The sequence below is a fragment of the Ochlerotatus camptorhynchus genome, unplaced genomic scaffold (genome assembly GCF_037179485.1).
Source record: "Ochlerotatus camptorhynchus isolate MF236.1 unplaced genomic scaffold, CSIRO-AGI_Acam_v1.1 ptg000006l, whole genome shotgun sequence".
Lineage (NCBI taxonomy): Eukaryota > Metazoa > Arthropoda > Insecta > Diptera > Culicidae > Ochlerotatus > Ochlerotatus camptorhynchus.
The window spans coordinates 202,669-218,878 of NW_027040498.1; the positions used below are offsets into that span (position 1 = coordinate 202,669).

A 16,210-nucleotide genomic window follows, 5' to 3' on the forward strand; every position below is an offset into this window, starting at 1 on the left:
ACCGCCCACGGTTGCTACTCTGTTATTGCCAGATCAGCTGTAATTACACAAAGAACCTATAGACGATGCTTGGGACTAGCAAACATCCTCAATGTTTAAAAACAGGTGATCTCAAACTAGGCAATACCAGCGCCGGTTGCGTCCGAACACAGGTCAAGAAAGGAATGGGTAGGAACGTGTTGACGGGACACTCGCTTTGATGGAAGCCGAGAACACCTCTGCACTTCCACCAGGAATTACTGCACTCTGAAAAATCTTTCCGTTCACCCTATTTTTCACGTAACTTTTACCGGAATTGCACGTAGCCGATCAAAATTCAGCTTCTACGTGATTAGTCAGGTATATAAGAACTGATTTCCACGTACTGCTTACGTGAAATCGGTGTGCAAACTACTGGACATCTGGTATGTTTTACGTGACATTCCGTTTTGTTTAAAATGCTTTTCATGTAATTTGTACGTGATTTTTTGATGAGAATAATGGAAAGTGTATATAGAAGCAGTCAATAATATGCAATTTTATCGGGAATATATAACAAAATGCTGATGTTACCGTCTGAAATTATAAAACTAGAAAAAAGCTATATATAATTATGTATAAATTAATGTAAAAGAATCTAATTACCGTCCAACATTTGAAGTAAGCTGCTGAGAAATTTTGAATCTTTGAGGAGTTCTTCCACCACGCTCGGTGACGCCATATCGATTTTTTGCGTACCTGAAAATCACGTAAATCTCGTTTCGCGGAAATATCGATGTCCCAAACACAGAAACGCAAATACACTAAATATGTTTACGTGAATATACGGTCAATTTCACCAACATTTTTAGTGGACATGACGTGTATTGCAGATCAAAGTTACTAACGTCACGTTATATTTGAGATTTTCTAAATACAGATCAGGTACATGATATTTCACGTCACTCGGACGTCTAGATTTTTTAGAGTGTGGGATGTTGGATAAGAGAGTTGGGTTTGCAGCAGGGTTCGTTTTGGTAAACGATAATCCTATCGATTATATAACGCGAGGGAGCTTGGTTTAGTTTAGTTAGTTTTCTTTATTACCGAGACTTTCAGCCTTGGGCTGGTTCGTCTCGTACGTAGTTGGAGGCTTCGGAAGGGAGCCCCCCTAATTACAAAGTTTGTAATGGGATGGGACTCCAGAAGGAAGTTCCCCTAGTTACAGAGTTTAGGGTGGAGGCCCCATGAGGGAACCCCCTAATAACAGAGTTTAGAAGGCGAGAGTTCCAGAAGAGGGCCCTCCCTAAAATCATAGTTATAGTTTTTTTTTTTTTTTGTTCATTAATTTATTTGATAAGGCTCAACCGAATTAACTTTACAGAGCCGAGGATTCTTGGTCACTATACAATACATCTTAAAAATATAGTCAAAAGGTACAACACAATAAACACTTTATCTTCCGCTATCCAAAAAGCCTCCTCCATCAGAACTGGAGCCGCTTCCAGTAGTTTCATTGTATGGCAAATTGTTGTACGCCAACGAGGGTCAGAGCGCGTCCATTGCAACAATGGACGTAAAACGTGGTCAGCACTCACACACTCATCACGAAACGGTTGCTTTCCAAAGTCGACGACGCATCGACCGAAAGAACTGCTGATGAAGAACAATGAGGAGGACCACACAATGGTTGCTGCCGAGAAAACAGACGATCGCGTAGCACACATCGAGAGTGGTCTGCTTTTGTCGACAGCCGAGTGAACACTGATAGTTATAGTTTTATCAGAGCTGTTTCTGTCGTAGTTGCTGTCATGACTGTCGTCCGGTTGTTATCCATAAGAGATATAGAATGTGGGTCAGGTATTGTCGGTCGTCAATGTTCGTTTTCAGGTGAGAAGCTACGGTTGGTCTTTGTGGGGTTGTGCAGAATCTGATCGGATTCAATATACAAGTGTAAGATGTTTTCCAGCTGTCCGGCTTCTCGGAGAAAACCGAGTAATGCCGTTGTTCTTGTCGGGTCCTCACTAAGGGCATGTCTGATAGTTCTCGGTAGGTCATAAAATTTTCGGGGCCCCTCATATTGTGGGCAGTGGCATATGATGTGCTCTACCGTGTGCGGGACATAGCAGATGTCGCACATCCTGCGGAAAGGGCCGTTCCCAGTAAAGTTATGGAAAATGTTGGTGTGCCCCGTTCTTAGGCGAGACATCACGATCTGGGTACGGTGGTCTCGTGGGTCCTCCCACCTATGTGTGTCGTGCTTGATCTTTCGGATGAAAGTATCCCTTGACCGAAGTCAATCGGCTGACCAGTATTCCCAGATCACCTTTGAAACCCAGTGTTTCAAATCCTTGGCTGGGACCTCCCGGATGTACATAGGAACTTCTCTTTAAGAAGCCGCCAGGTGGTCAGCCTCTGTATTCCCACGGATACCACAGTGTCCAGGGATCCAAATAAAAGCGGTGTTTTTGGGTGCGTATTTCTGAATACCCTGGATCCAGGGACGCTTGGAAATGTCCGATCCGAGGGCCTCGACTACACTGGCGGAATCCGTGTAAACCGCGATTGATCTGCTGGATGGTATAGTGGCAGCGATGAACACAGCGGCAGCCTCTGCCGAAAAGACGGAGTACTAGTCCGGTAGCCGGTGGCATACAGACATTTGAGAGTCTGTAGTTCCTATACCGATACGCCCGCGGGCTGCGGAGCCGTCGGAATATCGGATTGTATGACCGTTGTATACGGTTCGTTGAAGTTCTGCTACCGATTTCACTAGTCCTGTCTCAATCTTCTTCTTAATTGCCAAGTCAATTACGGGTCTGGGCAGGCTCCAACCCCTGGCTCCGCACCAGTGGAGCGAAAGAGCTTGGGATTAAACCCATAATCTTCTGCTCAGTAAGCCAGTCTGCTCTAAGGCCACCGTGACATTTACATCACAACAAGCTACTACCGACGATATATCAAGCTTGGGTAAAAATCAATTCAAGTAAAATGACGCTCCCGAAAGCAGTTAACAATATTTTCAAACCGGATCAAGCAATTTTAATATATTTTAATATACTTATTCCGTTACGCCCGAGTTCTATTTGATACGATATTCTAAAATAGTGGCCTGGGATAGATCTTAACATCATTTCCCAGCAAGACTCAAACATGTGTATGAACCTTGGTCGAGCAAAAGTCATATTCTACCAAACATAACGCTTTTGTATTCCACATTTTTCAAACAGTTTGCCCACACATTCAAAAGCAATATCGTACCTCATTGGTACAATAATACATTATTCATGAAATTTCAAACTAAACCTTAATACAATTAAAGCGTAGCACACGGATCACACGTGACTTAAAATTATACAAAAAATAAAACTAGAAAACACCTACAACGCATGGAAATCTAATCGACCGAGTGTCAAACCTGCATGTTCGATGACGGCGATCACGACATCACACACATCAAACCTTACAAACCGATCGAACGCGCCGGGAAGCAAACGAAAATCATGATACAAACCTCAACTGAAACACACTCACTTTATACTCCTCTAACCAAATACACAGCTGAACGGCAACCTGGCAGAGCAAACATTTTTTTTTCATATCGCTCCATTTCCTCTCGGCACACACACTTTTTCCAGCACACACCACACCACCGATCAATCAGATCGGCTCCCCCCACACATCACTGACAAATCTTCACCTCACTCCGCTTTTTGTACAACCCCACCCCCACAAAGCGACATGAAAACCATTTTTTTTTTTCGTTCATCACCAGCCGCACAATCATGATAAACGTCTCATCTTTATCACTTCATTTCTCCCGGCTGGCACGCTCATCACCGATCAGCCACAGACCAAGCTCAAACAAGAGCATTTTATTCCATTTCCTCCTTCAAACCACTCCGTGCACAAAAACAATGCTTATCGCAAAAACCCAACAATAGATAAGCGCGGTAGAGTCACTCCGGCAACAAAGGGAAGCGAGAGCACACCAAGTATCCAAGCAACAGGGGTAAAACAGTTGCACAAATCTTTCCAATTTAAATCATCGAACCCGGGACACAAAACCAACAAAATGCGAGCACCGAAAACTCCACGCTAGCACAAAACACAACCGTTCTCGAATGACACTCAAAGCGCACTCTAAAACCGAGACTTATGCAAATGAAATCAAACGATGAACACGTTTTTCACACAACAAGTTTATTATAAAAAAAATTAACCAGTGTGATCGGAAACATTTAATAACATTTTTTCATAACAATCAAATTTTTTGGAACCTAACACCATGGTGATATATTGTAGAATATCCCGTGTCCACTATAGAGAAATGATGAATTTTTATTCGATTTTTTTTTACAGTTGTCATTATTGCATTTATCACAAGGATCCGAATCTAATTGAAAGGTCCCGCTATTTATACTCTCCGGAGTGTTGAAACACACCTTCCCTTTGTGAGTCAAAATTGGTTTCCTTAGCAACAAAATTAAACAATGACACCGATAATGATCATGCATCAGTCAGAACCCTAGTCTTAGCTACTTCAAACTTGGGAACAACGAATAGAATCACATAGATGAAGCCTAACTAACGCATTTTTTCCTTGTTTTAAGATCATCCTCGGTGGACAAAACCGAGTCTTGTCACTATCAACAAGGCATAAAAAACAACAAGAATCCTGTGATTACTGAAAAATCCTGGTCCCCTAGTTTGAAGTAGTAAGGATTAGGAATCGGTGGTAGATCTTACATCCCGCAACGTACCACGAAAAGGTGATCTTACGGGGCTTCATTTTCTTAAATAGCCTTAAATAATTTGATCTTGGCCTATCTTTTACGTTTTCAAGACCATTTTGATGATTTAAGTCGATTTCAGCATTTTTAAACTATATTGGCAAAGTTTAGACAATATCAGTGATCATAAGATCATTTTTGGCGCTTAAGAGCTATTTCTGCGCTCATAAGGACACTTTTGAAAGTAATTAGGTAATTTTGACGTTTATAAGACAACTTTCGAGGCAATTTTGTCAATTTAAGGTAACTTTTGGCTTTTAAAGGGACATTTCTAGACTAATATTTGAAAAGGGCGTAGCTCCAAAATGACCATATCGAGAAAATCGCTTCCGAATTTTGATGACCTAAAAATTAATCCTATTTCACGACTTTCCATTTTCTGGATGATTTTATAAGCTTGACATATAGTTAATAGTGTATTCTATCGTCATGCATCACTAAAACTAAAAAAAAAAAAGTTTTCTTTGTCGTGAAATTGAGAATAAAACATCATACGCCCTGACAATTTCTTACATGTTGCTATCCCCCGGAACTTCCATCCTTTGAACTGCCAACACTGGTGATACGCCGTGGAAATACACCCTCGGGATTTTTTGTTTGTTGTTCCGCCTTGGTTCTTCGTTCGCAAATTTTGTGAGAGTGGAATTACGCCCGGAGATTTTTGGTCTTCTTTTTGTTCATTGTTTACACGTGAAATATCAATCGGATGCATTTCAAATGAATCGGGCGTGACTAGGTACTACAGAATCAGTACGTTTGCCATATTAACACAATATAATTCGTAGCTTTGGTGCAAGGCGTAACAACCAGATGCATCATAGAGTTGAAAGTTGGAATTACGCCATGTAAGAAGAAACGTTTTTGATGATTTGAAGTGATATTTTCTTCTACTTTTTCGTGTTTATCGAATAGTTTGTGAACTGTTGTTTATATGTTGCAAAATATGGTTTGTTTACATTTTGGAGTTACGCCCTTTTCAAATGTTAGTCTAAATTTTTTCAACTTATTCTTCAATGTTTCTTTTGGATTGGATGTTTTGGGGTTGTAGGGCTATTTTGTAATTTCCATGGAAATTTTTGACGTTTCTGATGCCATTTTTGATTACTTTGTGTTTTGACATTTTAAAGGACCATCTTGCAAATTCTAGGGAATTTTCAGAACAATTAAAAAGGGGCCGACCGAGGGGGGATACCCTATCTGCGATACAGGAAAGATTTTGTTTTGCTGTGGATGGCTGTGCGCACGCCGAGTAGATAGAAAGAAGATTGATGACGATTCTGAAGATTTCCTGCAAAAAGATGAAGCGCGATGCAAGTAGATGTGTCGACCCTATTTTCAGTTTAAAATTTCAGATAGATCAACACAATGTTTGACTGCTGTCCGAAGAAGTCGTCTCCACTCTACTCGATCCATGGCCACACTTCATCAGCATCGTAGTCTGCGAAGGGTCCGCAGGTCGCCTAGTACTTGGCCGATCCCCTAGAACTAGAACCCCTTCCTCTCATGTATTTCGTCTTGGATGCGTTGATGGCAAGTCCAATCCGCCTAGCTTTAGCTTCAAAAAGATGCTGGAACGATTAAAGCCGAAGAGTTTCGTCCCAACAACATGATGAAGAGAGAAAATTTTAGAACTTGTTGTGAAAAGCCAGTTGTTGGAGTATTTACATAATGATAGTTTGTTGATACCAGAACAATCGGGATAGCGGGAAGGTCATTCTTGTGAAACCGCGTTGAATTTGGTTTATTAGTGTATTGCAAAGATAACTTGGAGCGTAAAGATACGATTTTTGCTGTTTTTTGGATCTAAAATGCGCTTTCAAAACAATCTCTAGGCCCTAATTTTTACGATCTATCAAGCACTTTGTAATTATCAGGACTGTATAGTAATGGTTTGAAATCTATTTGTGTGACAGAACTCAACGGATTGTTTTTAATGATTCTGTATCGTGTCCCGTGGGTAATAACCTTGAAGTGCCCCAGGGAAGTGTATTAGGGTCCCTTTTATTTATTATGTATATTAATGACGTGTTTTACGATTTTTCGACGTTAATCTTTTTGCAGATGCTACTGTGTTATTCATTGCAGCTAAGGATTTAGATGATGCCGTTTTACATTTGAATGAAGATTTGTGTTTTCTAAGTAGATGTTTGAAGATTAAATTTGTTATCAAGAAAATTGCCAAGAAGTATGGAATTGTATGTCGATTGAAACACGATTTAACTATTACCAGTTAAATACAGCTATAGAAATCAATCATATCTCCTCATCTGGACCTTCGCCCTTCAATTTTATTGTTGACCAATGCAACACAAATATCGAGATTACAACGCTTGCTGTTTATGAATTGACAAATTATATATCTGGACGAAGTTTGAAACGGATTATTTTGAATGGATTGCTGTCATAACGACTTTTTTAATAATTATTGTAGCACTGCAACAACTATTTTGTTCGCAACGATATGGTGATGGTGGATGGTGGATTTGATTTATTAGTAGCAGTTAAAACAAATAATTTTGAGTTGTCTACAAAGGTAAGACAATTGAACTTTGAAGCTTATTCGGAAGATGACTTGAACTAGTAGTAAGTAGGAAAAACGTCACGATAGGGGGGGAGGGGGTAATTTTTTGCTTGATTTAGCGTGACATAATTAATGCATGGGCCCTTATTGCATATCGCATATTAGCTTATTGCGTGCTCTCAACTTAAACGCTGTCCAGACTGGAGAGTTATAACATGTTATAACGGTTGTCAAATAATTGCAACACACCACCATCAAGCTAGCGCTATAACATGTTATAACTCTGTAGTCTGAGCGTACTATTAGTGTTCTAGATGCACTTCTACAGTTATTAATTGAGAGCTTTCGATGCCTGTACCATTTTTGCATTGGTATTATTGTGTGGCAAGTCCAATCATACTTCTATGCCCAGGGAAGTCGAGAAATTTTCCACCCCGCAAAATTCCTAGACCGGATAGGGAATTGATCTTGCTTTGTAGCTGCGCCTTTTCCGACTGAGCTAAGGGAGCCCCCTCCCCCCTGACGACGTTGCTGAACATTATGATTGTAATAGATTGTGGGGTTGCTAGTGTAATAGGATGCTTTGTTGATTATTCATGAACTCTTAGGGTGAGCAAAGCCTATGCTTGTTCACATTTATATCGCTGTAAAGCAACTGAAAGTGTCCAGGAAATTTATATCTGTAACTGTTACCAGTTCGTTTTTGTTTGCTTGTCCGATTAAGATGTTATACTTAATTATCTTAAAGATATACCATCCAGCTCAAACCTTTGTAGGGGTGGGACAATCATCATCAATATTTTCAGTAGACTTGCTCACTCGAGATTATTGTAAAATATATACAATTAGCTGAGTTTTAGTAGGGTGGTTTCCCCTACTTACAACTCGTACCTGTCCGTACCCAATGAGGCACAGAGAGAGAGGTGAAGCAGATCGTGAAATATTGTTGTATTAGTAAACAAAAAAGTAAGAGGTTGTATCCAAGGCACGACCGTAGATTTGACGTAGGATTACGTGCTCGGTATCAATATTCGGCGACTGTGTTAGGGAAACTACTTTTTCCCATCAGGGAAACGCCTCGTTTCCTGATGAAAAAATTACGCATTTTCATGCACAAAACGCACGGAATTTTTTAGTTTATTTAATAGATAATAATGAAAAGCGAAAATTGATTGGACAATCGCTATAAGCGATCAATCATGTAAAATCGAGATTTGTTTGCTATTTTCTAGCATTCTGGAGAAAACCTTACCTTAATTCGTTCCCGGTTAATTGACAAGGTCATGTGGTATTCGACCATTTCGAGAATTTTCACGTACTAGTTCAATACTTTTACGCACTTGAACACAAACGGCTGCTGGGAGTGATGTAGCTGGCAGCAAGGTGAGCGAACGTTCAATGGAAATTAACTCTTAAACAACAATAATTTATAATGGTCTTGAAAAGAAGCGTTTTGTCGTGTTGGATGAGTAATGCTGAGCTATTAGGGTATTCAACACGGATGAGGCTGGCGAGCTGTATGTTGTTTGGAACGAGGGTGACGCGCTTGGCATGGATGGCTCACGACGAGCAACTGAATCCGATCAGTTGCTGGTGCGGCTTCTTCCTCCTTCTTCGGTGAATCGAGTGTTCAGTGTGTGATTTAATAAGCACCGTTCCGCGAGACCGGATGGGAATTGATTTTGAAATCTGTGTTAGGGAAAGCGCTTTTGCAGGCAATCGGTGATAATTTTGATCACCATTGTAAAAGTTGGACATTTGTGTAATTGTCAATAGTGACCTATTAAAAATTGATAAAATGTTCATTTTAGCAAATTTGTAGAAAAATTTCCAATCGATTGGCTTGCTTAGGATTAAAATCCATCCGCTATTGACAGAGTTATAAGCGGTCAAAACCTGACCACTTTTCGTAACGAAGTCGATTTTTTTTTTAAATTGCACCCCCGCTTATGTTGCCGAAAGACGTAATCCTACGTCAAAAAACAACGTAAACGCAATTAGTGTCGTCAGTAATTGCTTGTAGCGTACAGTGGTTACACAACTTTGCTTCACCTCGTTAATCCAGCTCATTGGTCCGTACCTACATAATGCCCTGTTAGTTAGGAATCGAAAGAGGAACCCAATAATAGGATGGACTGCTAAGCGCCACCGACCAGACCAGACAAACATGTGTTCACTACATGTGGTATAACAACCGAGTAACAAGACACAGCGTCTCGTCACGTGGCTCGACATTGACCTGGAAGACGCGATTGCAAATCTTATAGCTTCTTACCACCATGTTGCCATGTGCAGAATGACAAAATTCGAACCTAAAAATGAGAAACTAATCAATTTGCATTCCTTCTCTTGCCTGTCGCTTTCAGATTGCTCACGCCCACCAGCAGTAGTGGATATCAGGAGAGTGTTTCGCTCCTGGCGGCCGTGCTAGGTCGTTCGCTGGCGAAAATCCATCAGTCGCATCAAATACTACACCAGACGCCACATAGGGCGGAGCAGAAAGGATGCAGCGAACGTTCGGACTATCGCCAGCCAGCCGCGCCGGAGTGTACGATGGTAAGATAGCTGGCCTATACGACCTGGAGGAAACGCTCGGCTCGGGACACTTTGCGGTGGTGAAGCTGGCGCGGCATGTCTTCACCGGCGAGAAGGTGGCCGTCAAGGTGATAGACAAAACCAAACTGGACGAAATCTCGCGGGCCCATCTGTTCCAGGAAGTGCGGTACGGTGGCTTCTTATCGGTGGCCAAATCATATTAAATTGATTGGAAATTTCCTCTTCCAGGTGTATGAAGCTCGTTCAGCACCCGAATGTGGTGCGGCTGTACGAGGTCATCGACACTCAGACCAAACTGTATCTGATATTGGAGCTGGGCGATGGGGGAGATCTGTACGATTACATCATGCGCCACGACAAGGGCCTGTCGGAGAATGTGGCACGGGAGTACTTCCGTCAGATTGTGCGGGCCATCTCGTACTGCCATCAGTTGCATGTCGTGCATAGGTGAGTTGACTGACTGGACTGAATTCCAAAGCATTTAAAAACGCTCATCTTTCTATTCACAGGGACTTAAAACCAGAAAATGTAGTATTTTTCGAAAAGTTAGGAGTGGTAAAATTGACTGATTTTGGATTTAGTAATAAGTTCTGTCCGGGCCAAAAGCTGGAAACATCCTGCGGCAGTTTAGCGTACTCGGCGCCGGAAATTCTGCTCGGCGATTCGTATGACGCACCGGCAGTCGGTAAGCAATAATATCCGCTTTGTGGTAGGGGCTGTTCATAAACTACGTAGTAGTTTTTAAGATTCTAGACCCCCCATACTAAACGCTGTTTATGAACTACCCCGTATTGAATTACGAGGGTAAACCAACTAACTTGTTCTTCCTTTCTCATATCCGCAGACGTCTGGTCACTGGGTGTCATTTTGTTCATGCTCGTGTGCGGCCACCCACCGTTCCAGGAGGCAAACGACTCCGAAACGCTCACAATGATTATGGACTGCAAGTACACGATGCCGGATCACGTGTCCGAGGGCTGTCGAAGGTAGTACCGCTGCTTTCGCACGTTTATACAAATGCCAACAAACTCGAACAAATAATAATCCTTTACGTCCCCCCTTCCCCAGACTCATCGGTAACATGTTGGTGCGGGAGCCGGAGAAACGTGCCACCCTGCAGCAGATTGCCCAGAACGAGTGGCTGCTCGAGGGAAGCACCGAGGAAACACCCGAGTACCTGCCGCTCGTAAGCCGGGAGCAAGTGAGCGAAGAAGATCATTCGTTGATCATTCAGAAAATGATCAACGGCAAAATAGCCACCAAAGAGGAAGTTTTAGAGTAAGTATCACCTAAATTCCATTTTTAAAACTGCTTCACAGAATGGTGTTTTATTTTCCTCTTCCCAGGGCTCTAGATCGTAACGAATATAACCACATAACGGCGACATATTTTCTGCTGGCTGAGCGAAAATTGCGCGCCCATCGGCAGGAGGAAGCGCAAAAGCGGAAACCGGAGCTCACGTTACCGGTGTCCAACTCGACAAGGTAAGGACAACATGCTTATGTGTGCTTTCGTTATCCTACCTATGAACATGTATGTTGGTGTGTATTTGGTGCTCAATTGGTGCAGTATTCTAAACGCCTACGAATGGGGTCCTCCTGGTTCGAACTAAAGAGCGGAAAAATTACACTCACATCACATCGTAACGTTGCATGCATGCATGATCAAAGCATTTTCGGTCATATCGGTTGTCAGTCGGCTTTTGTGGAAAATGATTTGCTGTTTTTTTAGAGTAGAAAAGTTGATTAATAATAGCTGCTATCTAGCCACGGGTGACTGATACTTCTGGTGAAAGGATTATAGACTTTTTGATGTCGTTGATTAAAGTAGAAACATGCAATCCCAGTTAGTGATACATTAAGCATCAAGTACTACATCATAGGTGACCACAAATGATCATTTGATATGATCCAAAGACCATTCTATGTGTACTGAGTAAATATCGGGAAGGTGAATGCGAATTTGCAACGTTAGAGTTTTGGGTTATTGAATTTTGAATTTGAAATAGCTGTTGATTTCAATAATCTTTGAGGAAGCTTTAGAATCTTTTTTTTTAATCTTTATTATAGAGATTTTTAGCCGAAGGCTAGTTCATCTCTATGCTTTAGAATCGAATATCACTGTTAAACTTGAAACTTTTGTATTTTGATGTGATTGATTAACTAAAATTTCGCTACTTATACTATACATAGTCTATATTGCTCAATATATGTCCCTATATTACGTAATATCAGCTATAGTCTGGACGTAGCATTATACGACTCGTATTTGTATAGCAAATGGCAAAACAAGCATACAAATAAACGTGACCCTATTCACCCATTTATGAATTGCCGCTAACAAAACGTAGTACAAAGTCTAAGCTTTAGTTGATATTGTTATCCTCTATATGCAGTCAAAATAGGTCAAGATAAAATTAGAATGTGTTATAACTTTGCAAGGAATGCACATTAGACTGATGCAAAATTTTAAATGTTCGCTCCACAGTGCTCAAACGGTTCCAAATCGGGTTCTAATTAGCTTCCCAAAATTTAAACTCATTTGCTAAGAAACTGACTTGGCACAAACCATTTAAAGTTCACATGGAATTTACTATGGGAAAACCAAACTTTTGGATCACTGTCTTCTAGTGCTGTGACGAGGTCATATTTATCGATAATATCGATGTGGGTATCTGAAAATATCGATGTGGGTATCTGAAAATATCGATATCATTTCGATATCGGATTATGAGTATCGATATCGGGTCCGATATCTAATATTCAATGGAAAATTCATTAAACATATTTAATTCTCTTCCAACATCACAATGCATTTGGAAAATCAAAACATCGACATTACACAAACACACATATTCTGGCCACTCTTCGAGGCTAGATCGCTTAAAATACGCCTTGTTTAAAAAAAGGGTCCAAATGGACCGAGGTTGTAATATTTGACAGAAGTTTTAGAGCCACCTGGAACAAACATGGAAACGTACTCTTCTTACTTGTCCTAAGTAAGATAAGTTCCGAAAAATAGCACACGTAATTAGTTCAACACCACTCCGCGCGTACCTACATATCACAGGGCTGGTAGTGAGTCACTTTTTAGTGACTTGGTCACTTTTTTCAAGCCAGTCACTAAAAAGTCTTTTTTTTAAGGTCAAGTCACTAAACTCACTTTTTCTTATAATCGGTCACTATTTTCATCTTTTTTAGCGTGAATTTATTTCAAGATTGATCATTCTTTACTTTGTGACGTTTAATCGTCTTTCTCTATCTACAGGGTGTCTACTCATTTTTCTTAGTAAAATTTCCTGAGTTTTACAGGTTTTTCCAGAACTTTAACGGATAAATTCAAGGCTTATAATAAGAAAGCTATTTTTAAAATGCGCTCAAAATATGCTTTTTCTGGAAGATCACAAAAACAACGTTTTTAAAACATGGCAATCAGTTTAAAAAAAAAACAACCTTATAATCAAATCCATTGAATGTTGAAGTTTAGCACTTGCTTAATTTCTCACTTTAATAAAGCTTAAAAAAACCTACTTTGAGAAAGTCCAAGATCTAAAAATATTCACTGACTTGTAGTTTCGTATTCCATGTACAAGTTCAAGATATTGAAAATTTTCAAAGTGCCTGAATTAAACATTAAATGATTAATAACTTTATGAAAGATTAGAGATCTTCATTGCAGTCCCATTAACTTCACAACAATTGTAGAAACTTTGAAGAAGTTCTGAGGAATGAAAGGAAATGCTGAGAATTTCAGTGAAGCTCCATAAACAAACTACGGTAACATAAGGGAAGTTAACACACTGAAATTATGGGGAACTTACTAGAAGTTTTAAGATCCTCAAATCGGTTCTTTTAAAATCCGAATATTTTCAGGAACTTTAATGAAGTAATAAAGGAACTTTAATGAAGTACCTAGAATTTCAGAGCACATCACAGGTGTTAAGCAAACTTGATAAATATAGAAAAAATATAGAAACCTTGAGGGGTATTGGGAAAATGTCTAAGAAGTTCTAAGCACCTCAGAAAAGCTAGATCTAGAGATCTTTGGGGAATTTCAGATCTTAAGAGCAGTTCCCATGACTTTAGTTCAGACTTTTTGAAGCAGTTTAAATATCTATAATCGTAATTTTTGAAAAATCGAGCACCCTTAAGATGTTCCGAGAATTTCAGGGAACTACAGAGACCATCAAAGAATTTATGAAAACTTCAGAATTCTTCCAAATTTCACAGAAGTCCAAAGAATTTCTGGGAAATTTATCTTCAATAGAATTGAGAACTTTAGGGAAGTTTCGATAACATCAAGACAGATCAGAGAATCAAAGGGCAGTTCAAATAATTGCAAGAAAATTGTAGAAACCTTAAACAAGTTCTCGAACGTGATAAAAATTATGTGAAACGTGTGAGTATTTATGGGTGTAATATCATGGAGATTTCAAGAACTTTAAAAAATGCGAAAATTTAGCTAAGTTGATTAGAGAATATCAACGTAGTTCCGTTAATTCAGCGATAAATATCTTCAAAAAATTCCAGAGAACTTAGAAGTTAGATACACAGATAAAAGTTCCGAATTTTAATTGTGATGTAAATATTCATTCACGTAAACTTGTATTTCATTTCACGCAACCGAGCAACTTGTAAACAATATATGGGCTAAAATGCATGAAATGTCTCAGAACTTTACACGATATATAATATGATATGTGACGCTCCATTTATGTGCATCATATTGAACAGAAATTTACACCACTTTTTCGTACTGTGTAGTTTCATGATATTCAGCGAAGTTCCGAGTACTTCGAGGACGATCAGATAGCTTCAGAGTAATCCCATTGACTTAAGCAAATTTGCAGAGACTTACAAGAATTTCAGGGAGAGGTCAGTTCCATTAGTTTCAGAAAATTAGTGGGAAATTTCAAGCAGTTCCCATATTTTCAGATAACTTCAGAGACGTTAAAAATTTAATTGAGGCCTTTGCATAAGTTCAGAAGTTAATTGAAGCTTAAACATTTTAAGGACGGTTCAATTAAATTCATGAGAACTGCAAAAACGTTAGAGTAGTTTTGAGAATTTCAGAAAAGAACAGAGAACCTCAAAGCAGTTCCGTTAATATTAGAGAAGTCACATAAAGTTTAAAGAAGTTTAGAGAACTTCAGCGAATTGTTAAACCTTTAGAAGAGATTCATGATCGTTAGAAAAATTAAGGAAACTTTAGAAGATCCTATAAAGTTCAGAGAAGTTTAAGAGTTTGATGAGTAGTATTGTGAGCATCAGGCTAGTTTCTCAAATTACAAACGAACTTCAAGGCAGATTTATTAACTTCAGGAAAAATTTGGGATGTTCTCAGAATAGTCCATTCCATATTCAATGGAAATTTCGATGAAGCTATCCTCCGAATTCAATTTTATTTTAATTTTCCTCGAAAGTACCTTGAAATTCTCCACAATAAGACACCCTTTGGAAAGATTATCAGAATATTCATTGAATTCATTTCAGATTCCTTTTGAATCTCACTCCTTCCCTTGGAATTCTACTCACATTGAAAGTCTGCTAAGAATTCAGTGGCATTTCTACTCACAAATTCCTTAGATTTCTTCTCATAATTTGTTCGGCAAACTCTCCTGAATTTATTTTCCGAATTGTTTGAAAATGTCCTGGAGTTATTCTCAGATTTAATTGTAATCCTTCTTTTAGTATTAAAAAAAATCCAAGGACTTATGCTCCGAATTTGTTTTCTCCCACAAACTTTATGAAACTATCCTCAGAATGACCTTGGAATTTTCCTTTGAAGTTCTCAGGAATTGTGCTCCTCAGAAATTCACAAGAGTTACCAATAAAATTTACTTTTAATTCAATTCAGCGTCACTTTTTAGATACTATTTTTACAACTATAAGTCACTATTTAGTCACTTATTTCTTCAACATGGTCACTAAAATCACTATTTTTGACAGCAGTGGTGGCGACCAGCCCTGATTTCAATTTCTGTACGAGATGAGCCGTCCACTTCGGTTATTATTGCGTTGAACCATTCCCTCGTGATTACTCCATACCAAATTAGCGGTAGGGATCTTTCTCATTGGCTCGTCGCGAACAAATTCTTCAAGATCCTCCAACTGGAGATAGAACCACCAATGACAGAACTATGTCAATGATTAAAACAAGTGATCGAATTTTGATTATTGAAATTTGAAATTTTGAGAGATTGAGAAAATGGCCTAATAACGTTTGTTTACAAAATGGAGTTGAGGCCTTTTCAATTGTTGGACTTGATTTCTCTGAAGACACTTTTTTGATTATGTCAATAGTTCATACACAATTCAATTATGTTCGTGATTTTGCCATCTCCGACCACTGTGCAAGGGCGTCTGGACGGTGGACAGTTTGG

At 39.4% G+C, this 16,210-nt stretch overlaps 1 protein-coding gene and 1 long non-coding RNA gene across 2 annotated transcripts in view; one reads left to right on the forward strand and one right to left on the reverse strand.

Annotated features, from left to right (window-relative positions):
- The window catches only part of LOC135717403 (uncharacterized), a 232,766-nt gene that overhangs the window by 198,626 nt on the left and 17,930 nt on the right, over positions 1-16,210 (reverse strand). The window lies entirely within an intron of this gene.
- Positions 1-16,210, forward strand: part of Snrk (SNF related kinase) — a 178,055-nt gene that overhangs the window by 144,028 nt on the left and 17,817 nt on the right. Inside the window, exons 3-8 of the mRNA XM_065239457.1 lie at positions 9,639-9,994; positions 10,057-10,275; positions 10,338-10,513; positions 10,673-10,814; positions 10,897-11,106; positions 11,175-11,312. Coding sequence (XP_065095529.1) covers positions 9,777-9,994; positions 10,057-10,275; positions 10,338-10,513; positions 10,673-10,814; positions 10,897-11,106; positions 11,175-11,312 — 1,103 coding nt within the window. The 5' untranslated portion in view covers positions 9,639-9,776. The remainder of the gene's footprint in view (positions 1-9,638; positions 9,995-10,056; positions 10,276-10,337; positions 10,514-10,672; positions 10,815-10,896; positions 11,107-11,174; positions 11,313-16,210) is intronic.